Raw genomic sequence first — 22671 nt, forward strand, 5'->3', positions numbered from 1 at the left:
GAAACTATGCAGGCCAGAAGGGAGTGGCAAGAAATATTCAAAGTGATGAATAGCAAGAACCTACAACCAAGATTACTCTACCCAGCAAAGCTATCATTCAGAATTGAAGGGCAGATAAAGAGCTTCACAGACAAGAAAAAGGTAAAGGAGTTCATCACCACCAAACCAGTATTATCTGAAATGCTGAACGGTATTCTTTAAGAAGAGGAAGAAGAAAAAGGTAAAGATAAAAATTATGAACAATAAAGTGACAACAAATACATATCTGTCAACAAGTGAATCTAAAAATCAAATGGATAAAAAATCTGAGGAACAGAATGAACTGGTGAATGTAATAGAATCAGGAGCATGGAAATGGAGTAGACTGACAATTCTTGGGGGGGAATGAGATGTGGGGGGTGCAGGAAGAGATGGGACAAAGATCTTACATGCATGTATGCAGTACCTATGAACGCGGACAGTGGGGTGGGGTGGGAACCAGGTGGAGGGGAGCTATGGGGGGGAAAAAGAGGGACATCTGTAATAATCTGAACAATAAAGATTAAAAGAAAATGAGCAGAAAAAAAAAGCAGACAATACTAGGAAGTGAGAAAGGCATACTTCACCAATGTGGTTAGAAATTCATAGTCAACATACACAATTTATACTGATATTTTCATTGATATGGAAATTTATAAGATAAACTAGAGGCCTGGTGCACGGATTCGTGCACTGGTGGGGTTGCTCAGCTTGGCCTGCACCCTCTCGAGGACTAGTACCCCTCAGGGGATGTCAGACTGCCAGTTTAGGCTTGATACAGCAGTCCAACATCACCCAAGGGATGTAGTAGTGCACGAGTGGCAGGCAGCTGGAGAGGAGTCCAAGCCTAAGCCCTGGCCAGACGCTGAGCAGCTCCCGCTTATCCCGGCCCTGTTGCACCTGTCACCACTGCTCAGTAGTGCTGCTGCGGAGGCAGGAGAGGCTCGCGCTGCCACAGCTGTGCTTGCTAGCCCTGAGCTGGCATCTGGCGCCCGTAAGTCAGGTGAGCACCGCTCTGCTGTGGGAGTGCACTGACCACCAGAGGGTAGCTCCTGCATTGAGTGTCTGCCCCCTCGTGGTCAGTGTGCATCATAGAGACCAGTCATTCAGTCACTTAGGCTTTTATAGCTATAATAATAAAAGGGTAATATGCTAATTAGACTGGACATCCTTCTGGACATCCTTTTGGATGAAGCTGGGGCTGGAGCGAAGCCCAGGTCCCTAGTGCCTGCTGGCAGCCAGAGCAAAGCCTGGGTTGTGGGTGCCTGTGGGCGGCTGGAGGGAAGCAAGCCCGGGTCCCGGGTGCCAGAGGGAAGCCTGTACCAGCAGCTGGGGGAAGGAAGGCCTACTCTTGCACAAATTTCGTGCATTGGGCCTCTAGTATATAGATAAGGTCTAAGGTGTATAACATGGTGACTGACTATAGTTGATAACACTGTATTGTATAGTTGAAATTTGCTAAGAGAATAGAACTTAAATGCTCCCTAGCCCCCAATAAAGGTAAATATGTGAGGTGATGGATGTGTTAAGTAACTCAGGGGAAATCCTTTCACAATGTATATCAAATCATCATGTTGTACAGTTTAATTATCTTACAGTTCTATTTGTCAATTATACTTCAACAACGAAAAAAGAGAAAAACACACATTAATGACATTAAGGTTGAAAAAAAAAAAAACCTTTTTATTTTCTTTGGGTCTTCAACCATATCCCTAAATACTGAACTGATTTCCCATTGTTAGAAGATGCTGGCTGTGCAACTAGAGCACTTTGAATTTTTAATTGGTGGTGCCCATTCTTTTTTTTTTTTAATTTCAGAGAGAAAGGGAGAGGGAGAGAGAGGTAGAAACATCAATGATGAGAGAGAATCATTGATCAGCTGCCTCCTGTATGCCCTGTACTGGGGATTGAGACCATAACCTGGCCATGTGCTCTTGACCGGAATCGAACCTGGGACACTTTAGTCCACAGGCCGATGCTCTATCCACTGAGCCAAACCATCTAGGGCCCATTCTTTACTTTGATTCTATGTTTGAGGAAGGAGTGTCTCTATGAGGAACAAGGGCCAATGCTAATCCATAAGTACTCTGATTCCTGGACAGTTCGGATAGTTGTGATAACAGATTCCCTCCTACCTGGTGTATTCCTTTACAGTCCTCACAGTCAACCAGTGGGAGAGGCTCCAGGAAAACGATGCCCAGTTTCTACTAAAAAGTTAAAACATAAAAATAATTCCTTGTTAACATTTATGAAATGAGGCTTTTGTTGCTTTGACAGATGAGGCCACTCTTTTATCTGAGTTTCTCTGACCTCCTCCTGGGGATATGCTGGCTCATTGAAGCACTTCTCTATGGAACTTCAGCAGCCAATAAAGACATTGTCTGCTATAACTTGCAAGCAGTTGGACAGGTGAGTACTGCTAGATTGTGACTGTATATTACAAGAAAGGCACACTCAGATCAATAGGAAGCAGAAAATAATACAACCTGGGAAGTGGGACCCTTTTGTTTATTGTCACACTTTGACACAATAGCTTTTATTGTTTTTCCATAGTAAAAATATTACTTGTTTATTATAGAAAATTTGAAAAATCCAGAGAAGCAAAAAGATAATTAAAATCACCCAGATAGTCCAGCTGAGGTGGCTCAGTTGGTTGAGTGTCATCCTGTGCACTGAGAGGTTGCCGGTTCCATTCCCACTCAAGGCACATACCTGGGTTGCGGCTTTGATCCCCAGTTGGGGACCCTATGGAAGACAACTGATCCATGTTTCTCTCCCTCGCTCTCTCTTTCTCACTCTCTCTCTCCCCCTTTTTCTCCCCTCTCCCTTCCCCTCTTCCTGTCTCTAAGCATGTCCTCCAGTTAGGATTAAAAATATTTTAAAAAGAAATTGCACAACTTTAAAAAATGTATTTTTAGTGATTTCAAAGAGGAAGGGAAAGGTAGAGAGAGATAGAAACATCAATGATGAGAGAGAATCATTGATTGGCTGCCTCCTGCACACCCCCTACTGGGAATCGAGCCCGCAACCCGGGCATGTGCCCTTGACCAGAATTGTAGACTGACGCTCTTATTCACTGAGCCAAAATGGCTAGGGCAGTGGTCGGCAAACTGCAGCTCGCGAGCCGTGGTTTGCCGCTCTGTTGACTAATGAGTTCGCCGACCACTGACCTAGACTCTCGATTCCAATAATTACAGGCTGTTGTTGTTCCTTGTGATTAAGCTCCTAGGGCATGAGAGAGAATTATTGATTGGCTGCCTCCTGCATGCCCCAAACTGGGGAAGGAGCCCACAACCTGGGCATGTGCCCTGATCAGGAATTGAACTGTGACCTCTTGGTTCATGGGTGGAAGCTCAGCCACTAAGCCATACCAGTCAGACATGGGCTCCATGCTGTAAACATCTGTGTGTAACTTTTGTGTGCATATATGTTTTTAAGTCGTTTGTGGGTGGGGGGGAGCATGATTTCTGGATTCTATGGTAAGCTTTTGTTTAGGTTTGTAAAAAACTGCCGAACTATCTTCCAAAGTGTCTGTAGTCATGCTTCCTGTAATGGTGCTTTGGGCTACAAAGGACTGCATATACGACATTGTTCCCTACTATTATAATGGAGCTGAGATATTCCTATTGCTTAGTGACATCGTAATCCATGATTTCAAAGGATTTTTTTAAGGAATAGGAGGTTGTAGAAATCAGCAAGGCTACGGCCGAGATGGCTAACAACTTTAACCTGGGTGTGGATGAGGATGACCTTGAGGAGCTCCTGGAGGTGGCGCCTAAGGAACTGACTAATGAGTTGTTGGAACTGGAACAGGAACATATAGCTGAAGGAGAGTCAAGAGAAAAGTAAACTGTAAGAGAAGGAAAAGAAGACTCCTCCCAAGAAAATTCACATGAAGGGGTTAGCAGAAACTTTTGCAGACCTCAACAAGCTCCTTAAACATAGACCTCAACACTGAAAGGTTTTCATTAATAGAGAGCAATATTCATGGTACATTATCTGTTTACAAGCAAATCTATAATGAAAAAAGAAACAAACCTAGCAAACCACCATGGATGTATATCTGAAAAGAGTGACACCTCCACAAGAAGAGCCTCAGGCAGCTCCTTTAGGTGTTCCAGAAGAAGGCATTGTTGTTCTAGGACAATGGTCAGCAAACTCATTAGTCAACAGGGTGGCAAACCGGAGCCTGGTTTACTGACCACTGTCCTAGGAGAGGACAGCTTCATGAATGCCCCAGAAGACCTTCACTGGAACAAGATGTGGAGGTGAGAGACAGTGATATTGATGATCCTGACCCTGTGTAGGCCTAGGCTAATGTGTGTATTGGTGTCTTAAATGTTTAAAACATTAAAAAATAAAACCATTAACAATAGAAAACACTTTACATAATGAGAATATAAAGAAAGAAAAGGGTTTGTACAGCTTTACAATGTGTTTGTGTTTTAAGCTGTGTTATTACAAAGAGTCAAAAAGTTAAGAAAAATTTTAAAGTTTATAAAGTAAAATGTACAGTAAGCTGTTTAGTTTATTGAAGAAAGAAAATATTTTTTATAAATGTAGTGTAACGTAAGTGGTAAAGTATTTATAAAGTAGTGTACAGTAATGTCATAGTCCTCCACATTTATTCACCACTCACCACTCACCACTCACTCACTGACTCATCCAGAGCAACTTCTAGTCCTGCAAGCTCCATTCATGATAAATGGCCTATGCAGGCACACCATTTTAAAAATCTTCTATGCTATATTTTTACTGTACCTTTTTAATGTTTAGATACACAAATACTTATCATTGAGTTATAGTTGCCTGCATGATTCAATACAGTCACATGCTGTACACATTTGCAGCCTAGGGCAATAGCTATACCCTATAGCCTCGGTGTGTAGGAGGCTAAACCATCTGGGTTTGTGTAAGTGCACTCTATGTTTGTACAATGGTGAGATTACCTAATGATACATTTCTCAAAACATATTCTCATCATTAAGCGACACATGACTGTATACAGTTTGCAATCTCACCAGCAATAAATAACAGTCCCTGTTGCTTTGTATCCTCACCAGTAATTGGTGTCAGTGCTTTAGATTTTAGCCATTCTAATAAGGATATAGTGGTATCTCGTTTTAATTTGCAGTTCCCTAATAACTTAAGATGTTGAACATCATTTTAATATGCTCATTTGCTGTCTGTATTGTATTAAAATTTGATATGTATAAATTATAAAACTAATATATGTTCTCAGTAAACAGGTAAAAAGTAAAGAGGGGGATTTCAATTGAAAAGTAAAAGTTCGCCTCCCTTCTTTTACCTCTCACTTTCATAATTTGATCAGTTTAGATTAAATGTCTCTGCTTTTTAAAATTCTCCTCTAGCTGGTTCTTGAGAAAAGCAGGGTATTCCTTGTTTGCACAAGCAGATGAAGAGGTCCTAGGTTTTCCAAGCATCATAGTAAAGAAAGAGAACCAGTTACCTGGTCTAAACAAACAAGATATCCAAGTTTCTGAATCTAGATTTTCAGTTTCATTCTTTGAGCAGGAAGACCCTTTTTGAAAAAAACCTTTTTGAAAACTGGTGCTGAGATTGGTAGAAAATAGTTAGTAGTTATTAATCATTTCCACTGAAGCAGAATGAAACAAAAATGGGCTTAAGTAGTAGTAGGAAAGAATTTAATTTGGTGAGAAACCTTGAGGATTGCTAGGAATAAGTCATCATGGTCTCTTTGGTGTTTCCCTATCAAATATGTCTATAATTTTTATCTGTGTGAAATGGATCTTCTTTTTTTACATGAAAGCCAAGTGATCGCTAGATAAGTTATTCAGTGCTTCCTAGACTTTAGGATTTTACAAATGAGTAAAACAGGGGTCCTCAAACTTTTTAAACAGGGGGCCAGTTCACTGTCTCTCAGACAGTTGGAGGGCCGGACTGTAGTTTAAAAAAAAAACTATGAACAAATTCCTATGCGCACTGCGGGCCCGGGACGAGTCGGCCGCTAAGCAGGACAGGCAGCGGCACCCGGCGGGCCGGATAAATGTCCTCCGCGGGCCGCAGTTTGAGGACGCCTGGAAGACTTAAAAAGAAAGTGGGAGTTGTCATAGTGTTGCTAATTTTGTATTCTGCTAAATTAAGAACACTTAAAATCAGCTACCCCTGAATTCCTAAAAGGAATAAACAATTGATACTAAAAAAACTAGGCAAAGTACTAGTATAATCTCAGAATAAAGGGTGGTTTCTTTAAAGTAGTAAATAAATATAGCTTTATGAAAAACTTATTACATTGACTATATTTTTCTCAATATTTATTAGACCAATGACTATTTTGTCAGGGATTAACACTAAATTCTTAACCAGCATTTGGAAATTATTCCACTAAACGGCCTTTCAAAGTCCTTTTCAGATTTATGATGCTAAAGCTTCAGGATTATGTGAATATTTTTTCCTTTTGAGCTTTTCCTCCTCTATTGGGGTGGATGTGAGATACAAATTAGAACCAGGCTTTTTCACCTATCCTATATAATAAAAGGCTAATATGCAAATTGACTTAATGGGGGAATGACTGGTTGCTATGATGCACACTGACCACCTGGGAGCAGATGCTCAATGCAGGAGCTGCCCCCTGGTGGTCAGTGTGCTCCCACAGGGGAGCACTGCTCAGCCAGAAGCTGGGCTCATGGCTGGCGAGCACAGTAGCGGTGGCGGGAGTCTCTCTCGCCTCTACAGCAGTGCTAAGGATATCTAAGGATGTCGGACAGCTTAGGCAGGAGCAGGCCTAAGCCGTCAGTCAGACATCCCTCGAGGGCTCCTGGACTGCGAGAGGGTGCAGGATGCGCTGAGGGACCCCTCCCCCCAAATGCACTAATTTCATGCATCGGGCCTCTAATTATATTATAACTTCATTATGTGCCTGTTGAGTTTCTGTCTGATTTAGATGAAAAGAGTTTTGTAGGAAACCCAGAGATCGTTGGGGGTTGGGAAGAACTGGCTCTGTACCCTTGTGCGACTTCACTGAACTGAAGCAGAAGAAATCAATCATTTACCAAGAGCTAGTCTTTTGTTCTGGAACGTAGCTGAGAAGCAAAGTGAGTTTGAGAACCAAGCCATCAAAAATAGTTTCAGTATTTGATTAACAAGTTGAGATGTGAAGTTTTTCAGGTGCTACTTTTTTGTGAACTTAGTCCAGTGGTCGGCAAACTCATTAGTCAACAGAGCCAAATATCAACAGTACAACGGTTGAAATTTCTTTTGAGAGCCAAATTTTTTTAAACTTAAACTTCTTCTAATGCCACTTCTTCAAAATAAACTCGCCCAGGCAGTGGTATTTTGTGGAAGAGCCACACTCAAGGGGCCAAAGAGCCGCATGTGGCTCGCGAGCCGTGGTTTACTGACCACTGACCTAGCCAATCAGTAAACAGATGTTAAAATGACATAATATAAAAAAAATAAAATAAAATAAAATAAAATAAAATAAAATAAAATGACATAATATTTGGCTCAAAAGGCTTTGTCTAGACTAGGGGTAAGGAATGTCCAGCCCTGGGACCTATAGGCCTGATAAATCATTTGGTTTGGTCCTACCAACGCATTAGGGGTGAGTTAATTAAATGTTTGACCAAATATAGCAGACTAATTTTTAACTTGATAATTTTGTATGGCCCTCAAATGATGTTATAAATATCCAAATGGCCCTAGGCAGAAAAAAGTTCCCCACCGTGGTCTAGACTAGCAACTAGCTCTGAAAAATGGAATCTGATCCATAGTCTAAGATGCTGAGATTTTTAATTTATTAGTTGGCAAGTTCTGCACCGAGAATTGATTTGGTTATATATAATTGTCCCCATATCAATCTTGGGATCAAAAACAAATTCAATGCTTTTTCCAAAAGGGTCTAGGAGTATCGTTGTACTAATATTTCTCTTTATCAGAGATAATTGCTATGGAGAAACAAGATCATGACAGTACCAAACACTGTCCCAGTCAGCTTCTCTGCTTACTCTTGGGTATTCTAGTGTTTATTTTGAAACAGGTTGACGTGTCAGCAGTCATCTTTTCTTAGTGAACGAGCCCAGCTTTATTTTATGGAAGATATGTTAGTCAGGTACTTCAGAGATATCAGTTTGGATTGCAAATGACATGAAATGTATGGCTTGGAGTTAAAATGTAAGCATAGAGTTTGGAGTCAAACATATGTGAGTTGAAATCCCAGCTCTAGCACTTGTTTGCTGTGTGATTTTTTTAACAAGTTAACTTCTCTGTCTTAGTTTCCCTATGTAAAATAGGGACAATGATAGGGTTTTTAGGGTTGTTGTGAAGATTAAATTGGATAACAAATGCAAAATGCTTGCCCTTAGTGTAAACTATTGTTGTTATTTTTATTATCATTATTTTTGAAGGTAAAATAGTGTCTCTGTGTATTTCCTTAAGAACAGAATTCACCTGCAGGCCTTTTATTTTCTCCACATTCTTACTGATCCATTACTTTCTGAATGCCTGGCAATAGAAAGCAGGGCCTATTAAAAATATTCCCTCACCTAGAATTGGATTTCACTATCTTTACTTGTTAATGTGTTCTCATTGCCTCTCTGACCTCTTAGACTTAGCCTAAGTCAAAGGCATAAATTTTACAGTGGCTGTGGGCCTATATAAAATTATTATTGTGTTTTTCAGAGTCTTCTAATGGTTTTAATATAATAGGAATTCAAAGGAACTTTTGCTAAATGATAGCTGACTTCCCTGGGTTTAATCCCATATCTAGAGGCACTAGACCCTTCTGTCTGAGTAGATTTCTGATATTAGCCCCCTGTGGCTAGCTTTTACAACTCTTTTAGCCACAAACTAACAAACATCTGATTATTGCAGTGGCACTGTGTCTGATCTGTGACAGAACAGATTTGTATCATGACCAATCCTCTTTGTTAGGGGTAAGTACTCTTTTTTAAAAAATATATTTTTATTGATTTCAGAGAGGAAGAGAGAGGGAGAGAGCTATAGAAACATCAGTGATGAGAGAGAATCATTGATTGGCTGCCTCCTGTGTGTCCCCCACTGAATTGAGCCGGCAACGCAGACAGGCATGTGCTCCGGCCAGAAATTGAATCATGACTTCCTGATTCATAGGTAGGTGCTCAACCACTGAGCCATGCTGGCTGGGCAGGAGTAAGTACTCTTAACAGCAAGAAAAAAATCCTCTGTACCCTAGCCCATGTAATAGAAATAGCTTTATCTGTCATCCTAAGTGTTTTGGGACATTTAAAGTCTAGAGTGAAACTCATATTATTTTCTGTCACTTTTGTTGGTATAGAATCAGGAATTTGTTTAAAAAATTTCATCCTCGAGTATTTTTATACTTGATTGTACTTTGTCTCTATTTTCTATAAGCTTGAACTGCCATCTTTGAAGACAATTTTACAAAGAAGTAGAAAACCACATGTTTGATATAATTTTAAGTATCTTCATCTTGTAAAAGAGTGAACCAAAGTCATTGAGGTTTCATTTAGTCTCAGGATTCAATTTATTTAAAAAAGACCTGATTGAAAATCAGGACTCTGGAGTTACCTTGTTGGATCTGCTTTGTGCTGGTGTAGGGGAGATTTTGGGCAAATAACTTCTTACATTAGTTTTTCATTAATTTAATAGTAGAAGCAAAATAGTTTCTGCCATGTAACAGATCTTAAATAAGTCATTTTAAAAACAAATTCACTTATCAGCGTGGTTTTCTTATGACAAAAATAGGATGAAATGTCAGTCTATATGTAAAAATACTTTTAAGTTATAAAGTGTATACCAGTATAAGCTTGAATAGAAGGTTCTTGCTTGTCTTTCCTGTTATAGATTCTTCTTTACACATGTTAGTAATTCAGTAACTATTTGCCTCACTGGTATTTTAAGAGAGTAAAGATGATAGAGTTGAGTTTCTCAAAAGAATACAAAGTAGTTAAGGTGATAAATTTATAGTCATCTATAAATTGAAGAATGTTAACATTAATCACAATGGTCAAGGTTATTAACAACAATATCTCTTAGACTTGAATAGATTTTTTTTTCTAAATAGAGTTTTTTCTAAACTGTAAGAAAGGCCAAGTTTAGAATTTTCTGTGTCTGGTATGAGGGTGGAGGGAACCTATCAGATATAATGACATCCTAGTTCCCTCTACTGGGCTTAAATGCAATTGCCTTTTAAAAAATTACAATTACAGATGTCTCCTATTTTCTCCCCTTTTGACCACCTCCACCCAGCTATTGCTTCCTCAGACTTCTGTTTCCTCATTATAGAATGGCCATTCTCTTTAAATCTCAAGAGAAGAGAGAAAGACAAGGAAATCAAATCACGTATCAAATTTTACTGTCATGATTGGAGAGACATGTAATTTACTTCCTATTATAAACGATCACTTATTTTAAATGTTCACTTTAGTAATGATGGAAACAATTTGGAAATCCTTTTGCTACGGATTTTTTCTTAAGGAACTAAACTTACATCTTCCTGTGGCCTTAGATAAAGGAACTCAAAGTTATTAGATAACTGTTTATTGAGTGTTTATAATGTTCTAGTCATTATACTACATTTTGGCGTACACATGGATGAACAAGATAGATAAATTTATTACCCTCAGGAGTTTACAATTCTAGTGATAATTCACCTCGAGCTGTTGAGTGCCTGCTGTGCATAAAGCTCTGTGCTGAGTTGCTAGAAAGTGAGGTTGGTTATATTATGGTGGTATAAATATAGAAACAAAAATATGATTCTTTACCTCAGAGATTAAAATCTAATGTGAGACTAGACATATGTACTTTATCTAAATCATTACAGTACAAAGCAAATTATATTCTATATAATAAAAGCCCAGTGACTGAATGGTGGAATGACCAGAATGACCACTCTACCAGTCACTATGATGTGCACTGACTGCCAGGGGGCAGATGCTCAATGCAGGAGCTGCCCCCCTGGTGGTCAGTGTGCTCCCACAGTGGAACACAGAGATTAGGGTCCGCATGGGTAGAACCCAGGGCATGCAGCTCCAAAAGGATGTGGTTCAGGTTCTTCTCCAAGGCCAGGGTGGCTTCCATGGTGTCCTGAGTTTTGCCCCACTCAGCTGACTGGGATGAGCGGCACACCCATAGTGGGGTGATCCCCACAGGCCATACTCCCCACCAGTGCACGAATCCCATGCACCAGCCCTCTAGTTCTTTAATAAAAGTATAAACTAGGAATGTAAAAGAAGTGATTGGTTCTTTTTTTAAAAAATTATTTTAATTAATTTATTTTTTAAATTTATTTTTTATTGTTGATAGTATTATAGATATCTACCGTTTCTCCCCCCCTACCCCTTCCCTCTCTCCTCTCATCCCATACCCATCACCCAAGTGATTGGTTCTAACTGGGAAGATTCAGGAAAGTATCATAGAATGGGTAACCAAACCAAAATTTCACCTAACCAAAAATTTCAGTCTCTCCTTATTATATCTTTTAGGAACAAAATGTATTGATCTGAGGTTCCTTTCTTTTATTTTTTCCTGATAAACTTGAGCAGTAAAATGGTCTAATGTCAGGCAGTGTAAGGAGGGAGGTAAAGTCATGTCTCAGGATCGGGGGGATGGAAATATTCTCTGTCTGTGCTATCCAATGTTTTAACCAGTAATCACACTTGGGTACTGAGTACTTAAAATATGGCTGGTGTGACTGAGGAATTGTATTTTAAATTGTATTTAATATTTATTAGTTTAAATTTGAATAGTCATGTGTCTAGTACCTACTGTATTGGACAATGCAGGTCTGGATAATTCATGATATTATGGTTACTTACTGAAAATATGGGGACCTGGCATTTTATGTAGTGAGCTTGTTCAGGATCTTGTACATGAGCTTTTGTGTTGTTCAGCCAAATTCTTGCCACTAAACTACTTTCTAACGCTGAGACTATGCCCCTTATCTATGTGACTTACTGACATCCCATTGTCTTCTCTGTTGTAATTATTTTTAAAATATATTTTTATTGATTTCAGAGAGGAAGGGAGAGGGAGAGAGAGATAGAAACATCAATGATTAGAGAGAACTACCGATCGGCTGCCTCCTGCAAAGCCCCCTACTGGGGATCAAGCCTGCAACCTGGGCATGTGTACTTGACTAGAATCGAACCTGGACCCTTCAGTCCACAGGTTGATGCTCTATTCACTGAGGCAAACGAGCTAGGGCGTCTTCTCTGTTATTTATTTATTTATTTATTTATTTATTTATTTTTCTGCAAAAAACTTTATTGTTTCATTTGGTCCAATGCATGGGAGAGGGCTTTAGGCTGGTTAAAAGAATGACTAGTAGTTTTGGGAAGAGGCTTAGATACCAGGGGAATGCAGAGCGGCCTCTGAAAGGCCTCTGGGCTCCAAAGTCTCCTAGTCCTGCTTGAGGGTGAGCCTTTTGAAGAGATATTCACCCAACCCAGCCTGGGGGCCAGTTAGTCTGTGGATGTTAGTCAGGTGGTCGCCCATCTTTTTGATCAGTTTCACCTCATTCAGGAAGTGGTTCACCAGAAAGTCACAGAGATGAGGGTCTGTATGGGTAGAACCCAGGGCATGCAGCTCCAAAAGGGTGTGGTTCAGGTTCTTCTCCAAGGCCGGGGGGGCTTCCATGGTGTCCTGAGTTTTGCCCCACTCATCTTGGGAAGGCTTCACCATGTCCTGGAAGAGAATACGTCCACCACACCGGTTTTGCAACTTTTTAAAAAATTAAATATATTTTATTGATTTTTTACAGAGAGGAAGGGGGAGGGATGGAGAGTTAGAAACATCGATGAGAAACATCAATCAGCTGCCTCCTGCACACCCCCTACTGGGGATGTGCCCACAACCAAGGTACATGCCCTTGACCAGAATCGAACCTGGGACCCTTCAGTCCACAGGCCGACACTTTATCCACTGAGCCAAACCGGTTAGAGCTGGTTTTGCAACTTTAAGAGATGCTCAGCGCCCTTGCGTTTCTTCTCCGCCAACTTACGGAAGAAGTGGCCCACACCCTTGAGAGCCACATCATCACTGTCGAAATAGTAGCCCAGAGAGAGGTAGGAGTAGGAGGCCCACAGATGCAGGTCAGGTGCAGCCTCCACCTTCGTGGATAATTCTGACGAATTAGAGAGCTCATGGTTACTCAGCAATAAGGAGTTAAGGTAGAACCAGTGTGTTGGCTGGTCCCAGAGGTGGTTCTGAAGGTGGTGACTGGATAAGACGCAGGAGGGTGGTCGAAGGCGTCCCTGGGTCTATCCCATCCAAACACTGTTGAAGCAAGAGACAGATCCGGGACTTCTGAGGGCACTGACTTCTCTGTTATTTTTAAAAACAACTTTCCTGGTAGTTTTTTCTTTTTTTAAATTGAATTTATTGGGGTGACACATTGGTTAGTAAAATTATATAGGCTTCAGGTGTAAAATTCTATAATACATCATCTGAATATTGTAGTGTGTGTTCACCACCCCAGGTCAAGTCTCTGTCCATCATTTTTCCCCACCTTTACCTCCCCGACCCCCAATTTCTTCTGTTAATCACCATAATGTTGTCTGTATTTATGCATTTTATTTGCTTAATTTCTTCACCCTTGTCACCCAGTGCCCCCTAGACACAGACAACAGTATGGTGATTACCAGAGGGAAGGGGGTAGAGTGGGGGTAGTAATTGGTAAAGGCTGTCATATATATAGTGATGGAAGATGATCTGACTTTGGGTGGTGGGCACACAATATATAGATCATGTATCATAGAGGTGTACACTTCAAATCTATATAATCTTATTAATCAATGTCACCCCAATAAATTTAATAAAAAATATAAATTGAAATCCTTATGGCATTTTCAATAAAATAGAAGAAGATTCTATGATATCTTTTTTTATTGTTGACAGTATTACAGATGTCTCCCATTTCCCCCCTGTCCCTCCCCACCCAGGCTTTCTCTACACTATTGTTTGTGTCCATGGTCTATGCATATATGTTCTTTGGTTAATCTCTTACCATCCCCATTCACCTCCCTCCCCTCTGAATTCTGTCATTCTGTTCCATACATCCATGCCTCTGGACCTTTTTTGTGCATAAAAGTGGATCAGTTAGGTGAGAGGAGTTGGATAATACTGTGGTTCCTCTGAAGAGTCAAAGGATAAAATAAGGCCCTGGCTAGTGTGGCTTAGTTGGTTGAGTGTCAACCCATGCATGGAGAGGTCACCATTCAAATTCCTGGTCAGGGCACATGCCCGGGTTTCCGGCTTGATTCCCAGTAGGGAGTGTGCAAGAGGCAGTCAATCAATGTTTCTGGCAGGTCTCTCTCTCTCTCCCTCTCCATTCTTCTCTCTCTAAAATCAATAGAAACTTCTTTTTTTAAAAGGAAGCTGCCTCTCCGCGCCGCCCCCCCCACCCCCGCCACTCGCCAGTGTGGCTCATGGTTGAGCGTTGACCTTATGAATCAGAAGGTCACAGTTTGATTCCCAGTCAGGGCACATGCCTGGGATGCTGGCTCAATCCCGAGTAGGGGACATACAGAAGGCAGCCAATCAATGATTCTCTCTTGTTGATGTTTCTCTCTCCCTCTCCCTCCCTCTCTGAAATCAATAAAAATATAGTCCTAGCCAGTTTGGCTCAGTGGATAGAGCATTGGCCTGCGGATTGAAGGGTCCCAGGTTAGATTCCAGTCAGGGGCACGTACCTCGGTTGCAGGTTCCTCCTCAGGCTGGGGCCCTGGTCAAGGTGCATGCAGGAGGCAACCAATCGATGTGTTTCTCTCACATCAATATTTCTCTCTGTCTTTCCCTCTTTCTTCCATTCTTTTTAAAAATCAATGGAAAAACATCCTCAGGTGAGGATTAAAAAATAAAATAATAATAAATGGGAAAAAAAGCTGAGGCATGTTTTAGGTAGGCCTGGATAGAATTCCCATATTTTACATGGTATAAGTACTAGATAGTAAGTTACTAATAGAATAGTAGGTAGGATGCGGAGAAAAAAGGAACCCTCGTGCACTGCTGGTGGGAATGCAGACTGGTGCAGCCACTGTGGAGAACAGTATGGAGTTTCCTCAAAAAACGAAAAATGCGCCCTAACCAGTTTGGCTCAGTGGATAGAGCGTTGGCCTGCAGACTCAAGGGTCCCAGGTTCGATTCCGGTCAAGGGCATGTACCTTGGTTGCGGGCACATCCACAGTGGGGGGGGTGCAGGAGGCAGCTGGTTGATGTTTCTCTCCCATCAATGTTTCTAACTCTCCCTCTTCCTTCCTCTCTGTAAAAATTCAATAAAAAATATATTAAAAAACCGAAAAATGGAACTACTATTTGACCCAGTGATCCCACTTCTAGGAAAATATCCCAAGAAACTAGAAACACCAATCAGAAAGGATACATGCACCCCCTATGTTCATAGTGGCATAATTCACCATAGCTAAGATTTGGAAACAGCCTGAGTGCCCATCAACAGATGAGTGGATTAAAAACTGTGGTACATCTACACAATGGAATCGCTGCGGTAAAAAAGAAGGAATTCTTACTATTTGCAACAGCATGGATGGAACTGGAGAGCATTATGCTAAGTGAAATAAGCCAGGCAGAGAAAGATAAATATCACATGATCTCACTCATTTGTGGAATATAATGAGTAACATATACTGATGTACAAAAACAGATCCAGAGACAGAGAAGCATCGATCAGATGGTCAAACCTCAGAGGGAACGTAGGGAAGGATGGGGGTAAAGGGGAGGGATCAACCAAAGGACTTGTATGCGTGCATATAAGCCTAATCAATGGGCACAGACACCAGGGGGGTGAGGGCATGAGTGGGGGTTTAGGGGGACAATGGGGGAATAAGAACACATATGTAATACATTAATCAATAAAGAAATTAAAAATAAAAATAAATAATAATTGAAAATAATGGAATAAATCGAAGGAAATCAGAGTGGGGCAGTTATGATGGGTTGTTTTGATTTTTTACCTAGATATTCTACATTTCTTCATTTCTCTACACCGTCAATTACATCTGGTATCTGTACAAAGAACTAAGGATGAAACACACCCAGAGTGGACAGAGCACATTTTCCTTGGTAAGTTTTATTCAGAGTTAATAGTTAAGAACAGTTTGCTAAAACAAACCCATATATCCTTGATCAGTAGTATAAACACTCAGCACAGACTAGGTGAATTAATTGAGTTTAATAAAAGGAAAACATGTTCTCACTGAGTTTCTATTCTGTTAACATGATTTCCTCATATCTCATGCCACCAAAAAAAAAAAAAAAAGACTCGATTATGGGAAACATTATGCATAGTACTGCCATTCCTGCCTGGTTCTTTTCTTTCTTTTTTAAATATATTTTATTGATTTTTTACAGAGAGAAAGGGAGAGGGATAGAGAGTTAGAAACATCGATTCAGCTGCCTCCTGCCCACTCCCTGCTGGGGATGTGCCTGCAACCAAGGTACACGCCCTTGACCGCTATCGAACCTGGGACCTTTCAATCCACAGGCCGACGCTCCATCCACTGAGCCAAACCAGTTAGGGCCCTGCCTGGTTCTATTCAGTAAAAGAAATAATCCTTGGCTCTATGCCAGTATATCATTGTTGCTAAAGATCTTGGTGAAGAGTCAGGGAAAGTGTTCAGTTTGGTAACCTGGAATTTGAACTATAGGTATGGAAAGGGAGAGTGTTCTGCTCTGCTGTATTTTTTCAGTATGTGTGGGTAACAGATATTGGTTTGCAGAAGGGCAGGGGAATTAATGTATGGTAATCAGAAAATAAGATTAACCCAGGGAGAAGTTAGTTGTCTTTCCCCCTTTGGTTCACAAAGAGTTTTGGCACTGTTTAGCATCATAATTATTCACTAAATCAGTACATCTGGACTCCTTTTGTGTGCATATACATATTTTACATATATAATTCATCTATTTTAAATATACAATTCAATGGTTTTTAAAGAAAACTTATCAGGTTGTATAGTCATCATCATATGACAATTTCAGAATATTTTCTTTACCCCAATAAAATCTTCCATGCCCATTTACTGTTAATCCCTTTCCCACCCTCTGCACTAGACAACCACTAATCTACTTTCTGTCTATAGATTGTCCTTTTCTGGACATTTTATATAGATGGAATCATACAGTATATAATTTCTTTTGTCTGGTTTATTTCATTTAGCATAATGCTTTTGAAGTTTATCCATTATAGTATTATATAAGTAATTCATTACTTTTTATTGCTGAATAGTATTACATTGTATAGTATACTTTCTTATTTCTGACTCTTGGTATATCTCTAAGTGATCTTGGCAGAATACATTTTTATGATGTGAGCAATTTTCATTTATTTAAATGTCTTTATATGTTTTAATACTATTATACATATTTTTCAAAATATTTTTATTGATTTCAGAGAGGAGAGGAGAGGGAGAAAGAGATAGAAACAGAAACATCAATGATGAGAGAGAATCATTGATTGGCTGCCTGCTGCATGCCCCCTACTGGGGATTGTGCCCACAACCCAAGCATGTGACCTGACTGGGAATGAAACTGGTGACCTCTTGGTGCATGGGTCGAGGCTCAACCACTGAGCTACACCAGCCGGGCAGAACAAACTAATTTTTGAAGAAAAGGGAGGGAGAGACAAAGATTAACTGTCATATATGTTATTCTATTGCTTTATAGTCATACAAATGCATATATTGTGCTTTTCTTTATGTAACACGTGTTACAACACTAATATTCCAAAAAGATAAACTCTAGCCAAAAAATTTAACTCCACTGTCTATTATTCTGTCATTTTAGCTTTATTCCAAAAGCCTTGACATGTTTTTTTTTCATTTTTGAGTTCTCTTTTAAGTACCCTAGCAAGACTTATGCCTTAAACTTTTACTTATAAACTTTTTATCAGAGATTCATTGATATCCAGTTAAGAATAAGAATTAAACACATGATAGCCACCTGCTGGATAGAGGATATAATAAAAAGAGAAAAAGGGACATGAGTGGAAGAAGTAAAGACTAATTTTACCTATTTCCCATTTTACCTAAAGTCAGCGTTGTCTATCCAACTTGAAATCATTTGCTATTCTTGATTCAAAGTTCTTAAGGCAAGTCAGTTAGTCATCTCTGGTTAATTGCTCACTTAATGCTTATTGACCCCTAACAATGCCATCCCATATGGTCTCTACCTTAAAATAGAAAAAAAAAACAACAAACACCACACACACTTGTTTTCTCTTCTGTTATCTCTTTAAGGTGTTATGTTCAAAATCTTTCACCATAAATTCCTAGTGGATAGGGACCATTCTTCTGTACTTTGTTTTACAGTGTCTAACACAACTGGAGATTTTTGAAATGTTTTTTCTTCTAGAATCTAACAAGTCTTGAAGAGCTTATAATCCAAAGAGTTTATTTGACCTTGCCCTTATTATACTAACCCTGGCCTGTTATGCTTTCTGCTGGTCATCTTTTTAAAATTTATTTTTTATTAATTTTTAAAAATCCTCACCCGAGGCTATTTTTTCCAGTTTTTTAGAGAGAATGGAAGAGAGAGGGAAGGATAGAGAAATATTGATGTGAGAGAAACACTTCAATTGGTTGCCTCCTGCACAAGTCCCAACCAGGGCCCAGGCTGGGGAGGAGCCTGCAACCGAGGTACGTGCCCTTGACTGGAATCGAACCCGGGACTCTTTAGCCTGGAGGCCAATGCTCTGTCCACTGAGTCAAATTGGCTAGGGTCTGCTGGTCATCTTATACAGAGACTTTCACTCCACTCATAAGGAGTGAAAATCTCTCACCTCGATATAAAAGAAGAGGATTGAACTGTTATTAGAAGATGGAACATTGTGTGATTTAACATTTGCCTTTTTTAAAGAGAATTTGTTCTGGTATTCAAATCTTATATTAAGCTACTTCCTGCAGGTTGTCTTTGTGACTACTGTACTATCCTATATAATAAAGAGGTAATGTGCAAATTGACCATCACACCCTCGCACAAGATGGCCACGCCCATGTTGTCACAAGATGGCCACCACAAGATGGCCGGCAGGGGTGGGCAGTTGTGGGTGATCAGGCCAGGCCAGCAGGGGAGGGCAGTTGGGGGCAACCAGGCCGGCAGGGGAGGGCAGTTGGGTGGGACCAGGCCAGCAGGGGAGGGCAGTTGGGGGCGATCGGGATGGCAGGGAAGCAGGCTGCATGAGGCGACCAGGCCGGCAGGGGGGTTAGTGAGGGACAACCAAACGACTGAACAAGCGGGCTGCGTGGGACAACCAGGCCGGTGGGGGTGGGCATGAGGGGCGATCAGGCCAGCAGAGGGGGGTAGTTGGGGGTGACCAGGCCAGCAGGGGGGCAGTTGAGGGTGACCAGGCCGGCAGGGGGGGCAGTTAGGGGTGACCAGGCCAGCAGAGGGGGGCAATTGGAGGCGACCAGGCTGGCAGGGGGGGGTAGTAAGAGGCAACCAGGCCATTGGGGGGCAGTTGGGGGTGATTAGGCTGGCAGGGGGGGCAGTTGGGGGCAATCAGGCTGGCATGCAGAGGCAGTGAGGGGTGATCAGGCCAGCGGGGTGGGGTGGCAGTTAGGGGTGACCAGGCAGGCAGGCAGGTGAGCAATTAGGAGCCAGTAGTCCAGGATTGTGAGAGGGATGTCGGACTGCTGATTTAGGACCAATCCCCAGGATTGGGCCTAAACCAGCAGTTGGACATCCCCCAAGGGGTCCTGGATTGGAGAGGGTACAGGCTAGTCTGAGGGGACCCCCCCCCCGTGCACAAATTTTATGCACCAGGCCTCTAGTTTAGAATATAGTAACACAGATAAAATTCTCTTATCTCCAATGCTAAGGAACTATTTCACTGAATTTTATGACAAATATTTCTTAACAGAAGCAAGCTGATTCTTGGGAATTTTTATTCTGTCAAGTGACACTTAATGACCTGGTATTTATTATAACATGATAGGCAATATCCTAAGATATTGCTCACATTTATTCTTTTCATAGGTTATAGATAATACTTGTCGAGTTGGTCAGATAGCCATCATTTCGTCAAGGTAAGATATTTTGCTTTCTTTCCTAGCAAGGTGTGGACTCTCATTATTCTGGGGTCTAGGTGGGAACAAATAGGGGAACAATGTCCTTTATATCTATTGAGTCTGTTATGCCTAGGTCCTCTTGGAGCCTTACTGAGTAGGAAGCAACAAATATGTGTCTTTGGTTCCATTTTCTCAAATAGGATAGGCAAACAGTTTGAAGTTACAGATTTGGGTTTTAGCCTCAATTCTGCCATCACCTCTATGTGACCATCAGGTATTTCCCTTTAAGTCTTTGGACTTTTAATTCCTTTCTACATCTCTTAAAGAGTTGTAATAGGGGCTTTTAATATCTCATCTACCTTCATAACATTGGGTGAGATTCTTAAAATTATTAAGCCCAGAAGAGGTCTGGATCTCATTTAAGTGGTCATTACAGAGTTGGTTTTAGATTTTGTAACTTTAACTCCTGGATCTTTTCCTCTGGATAAATAATTGGTTATTTAAAGGTCTATTTTGGAAAAGCTCCCAGGAAAGGGCTTACAAGAATGAAGTTATTTCTGGTCACCATGGAAAGTGAAACAGACTGAGCAAGCACAGAGCTCCTTGTAAAATTTTTCCTTTAATTTTGACCCACTTGAATTTTATCGGACCACACAACTCTCAGAGTCTATGAAACTCTGTTAGTGTTCATTACCCTAAGTATAAAATGCATCCTTCACTTCACTTTCCCAGGTATTGAAAAAGACAGTATACTTAAGGTTTTTGAATGATTTTTCTTAGAGAATTTAAATGTGTATGTATTAGTGGAGAGTGGTGGGATGATAGAGGAGGGAGAAGAACAAGATAATATTTTGCAAATGGAAGAGGGCATAAAACAGTCTGAATATTAGGATGACAAGTTTTTTCCCTCCCAGCCTGATACCTCTACTATTGATGATACCTGTGTTCTGTCTGGGCAATGCCAGTGAATGTTTCCGCAACTTTAGCCAGAACCATGGGTAAGTAAGGACCAAATCTATCATTTTCATGGTAGCCTACACATACTCTTTTCTATAAATGGAGATAGAAGAGAACTTTATACATACATTCTGGCTAAGGTGTTGTATTCTAAATGAGCTATGTGAATAATGAGAATAATGTGTAGTCAAGGCTGAAAATACATACATAGAAATATAACAAGGTGACTAGAAAATAATGTGTCTATGAGAAGGAACAAAGTGTTAGCAAAACGATAAGTAAAATTTTATACTCATGAACTTTTGTTGCACTAATAGGTATCTCTCTAGTTTTATATCTGTAGCAGTACTCTTGTTCATTGATTCTCTTCCTAGATGTATCCTGATGCACTCACCACCATCAGAACTCCTGCCTTCTGCCAACACATCAGTCTGTAGCACACTTTATTTTTATGGGCTCATCGTTTTCCTGACCAGCTTTCTACTCAGCCTCTTTACCATTGTGGTATGGTGTAACCTTATCTGCCTTTATGGAAAGAAGCGGAGATAGGGAGGGATTGGGTAGTACTCCCAAGGCCTGGAAAAGATGAGGTAGGAATCACTTTTGATAGCCCCAGACTTAACAAAGTGGCTAGGAGATATTGACAATTTAATTATTACCTTAGTCTTTTGGACTTCCCAAAATCAAATGATAACTGGGAAAAAGCCTGTATTCATTCTGTAGGAATTATCCTCATTCTAGAAGTAATATATGTTCTTGTGGATCCCCATGGAGGATCAGAGCAGAAAACTACAATGTGTCAAGTCTATCCTTTATATAGAATAACTAGAAGCTTGGTGCACGAAATTCATGCACTCGAGGTGGGGTCCCCTCAGCCCAGCCTGTGTCCTCTTGCAGTCCGGAGCCTGACTGATGGCTTAGGCCTGCTCCCGCCTAAGCCATCAGTCAGACATCCTTAGTGTTGCTGTGAAGGTGGGAGAGGCTCCCACCACCACTGCTGCGCTCACCAGCTGTATTGAGCATCTGTCCCCTGATGGTCAGTGCACATCATAGTGACTAGTCGTCCCATCATTTGGTCAATTTGCATATTAGCCTTTTATTATATAGGACTAGGGGCCCAGTGCATGAATTTGTGCAGCTTTAAAGAAACTGTGGGCCGTGAGGCTGCCCTGGGCACAGGGGCAGGTCTCGGCCCATCCTCGGCACCCCCACCAAGCCCCTCCCACCGCAGCCTCCAGTCCCCTGTCTGCCAGCAGCCCTGCTCTCACTGACACCATTCCCACGCGCTGATGGCACCAGCCCCACTCACACCCACTGACAGCGCAGAGCAATTGGGGCCGACACCAGCAGCGGGTGCAAGCGGGGCCAGTGCCATCAGTGGGTGTGAGCAGTGGCTGCTGCCCGATCGCCCCTCAAGAGCAGGGGGAGGTGGAGAAGCCCTCAGGGGTGATCGGTACCTGCGCCAGGCGCTGGCAGCGGTGCGAGCGGTGGCTCCAGCAACAGGTATGAGTGGGGCCGTTGTGGGCAGCGAGTGCGAGAGGCAGCTGCCAGCCCTGATCGCTCCTCAGGAGCATGGGGAGGTGGAGAAGCCCTGAGGGGTGATGGCGTACCTGCTGATGGCGCCAAGCAATAGGGGCCAGCACTGGGCACTGGCAATGGGTGGAAGTGGCAGCTCTGGTGCCAGCAGCGGGTGCTA

The 22671-nt window shown here is 41.4% G+C and overlaps 1 protein-coding gene across 1 annotated transcript in view; it reads left to right on the top strand.

Annotated features, from left to right (window-relative positions):
• The window catches only part of TMEM116 (transmembrane protein 116), a gene marked incomplete at its 3' end in the record, with an annotated part of 38946 nt that overhangs the window by 10733 nt on the left and 5542 nt on the right, over positions 1–22671 (top strand). The window contains exons 4-8 of the mRNA XM_080649706.1: positions 2296–2427; positions 15973–16077; positions 19987–20036; positions 20933–21016; positions 21350–21479. Coding sequence (XP_080505832.1) covers positions 2296–2427; positions 15973–16077; positions 19987–20036; positions 20933–21016; positions 21350–21479 — 501 coding nt within the window. The remainder of the gene's footprint in view (positions 1–2295; positions 2428–15972; positions 16078–19986; positions 20037–20932; positions 21017–21349; positions 21480–22671) is intronic.

This window comes from Plecotus auritus (assembly GCF_963455305.1).
Source record: "Plecotus auritus genome assembly, chromosome: 13".
Taxonomy (NCBI): domain Eukaryota; kingdom Metazoa; phylum Chordata; class Mammalia; order Chiroptera; family Vespertilionidae; genus Plecotus; species Plecotus auritus.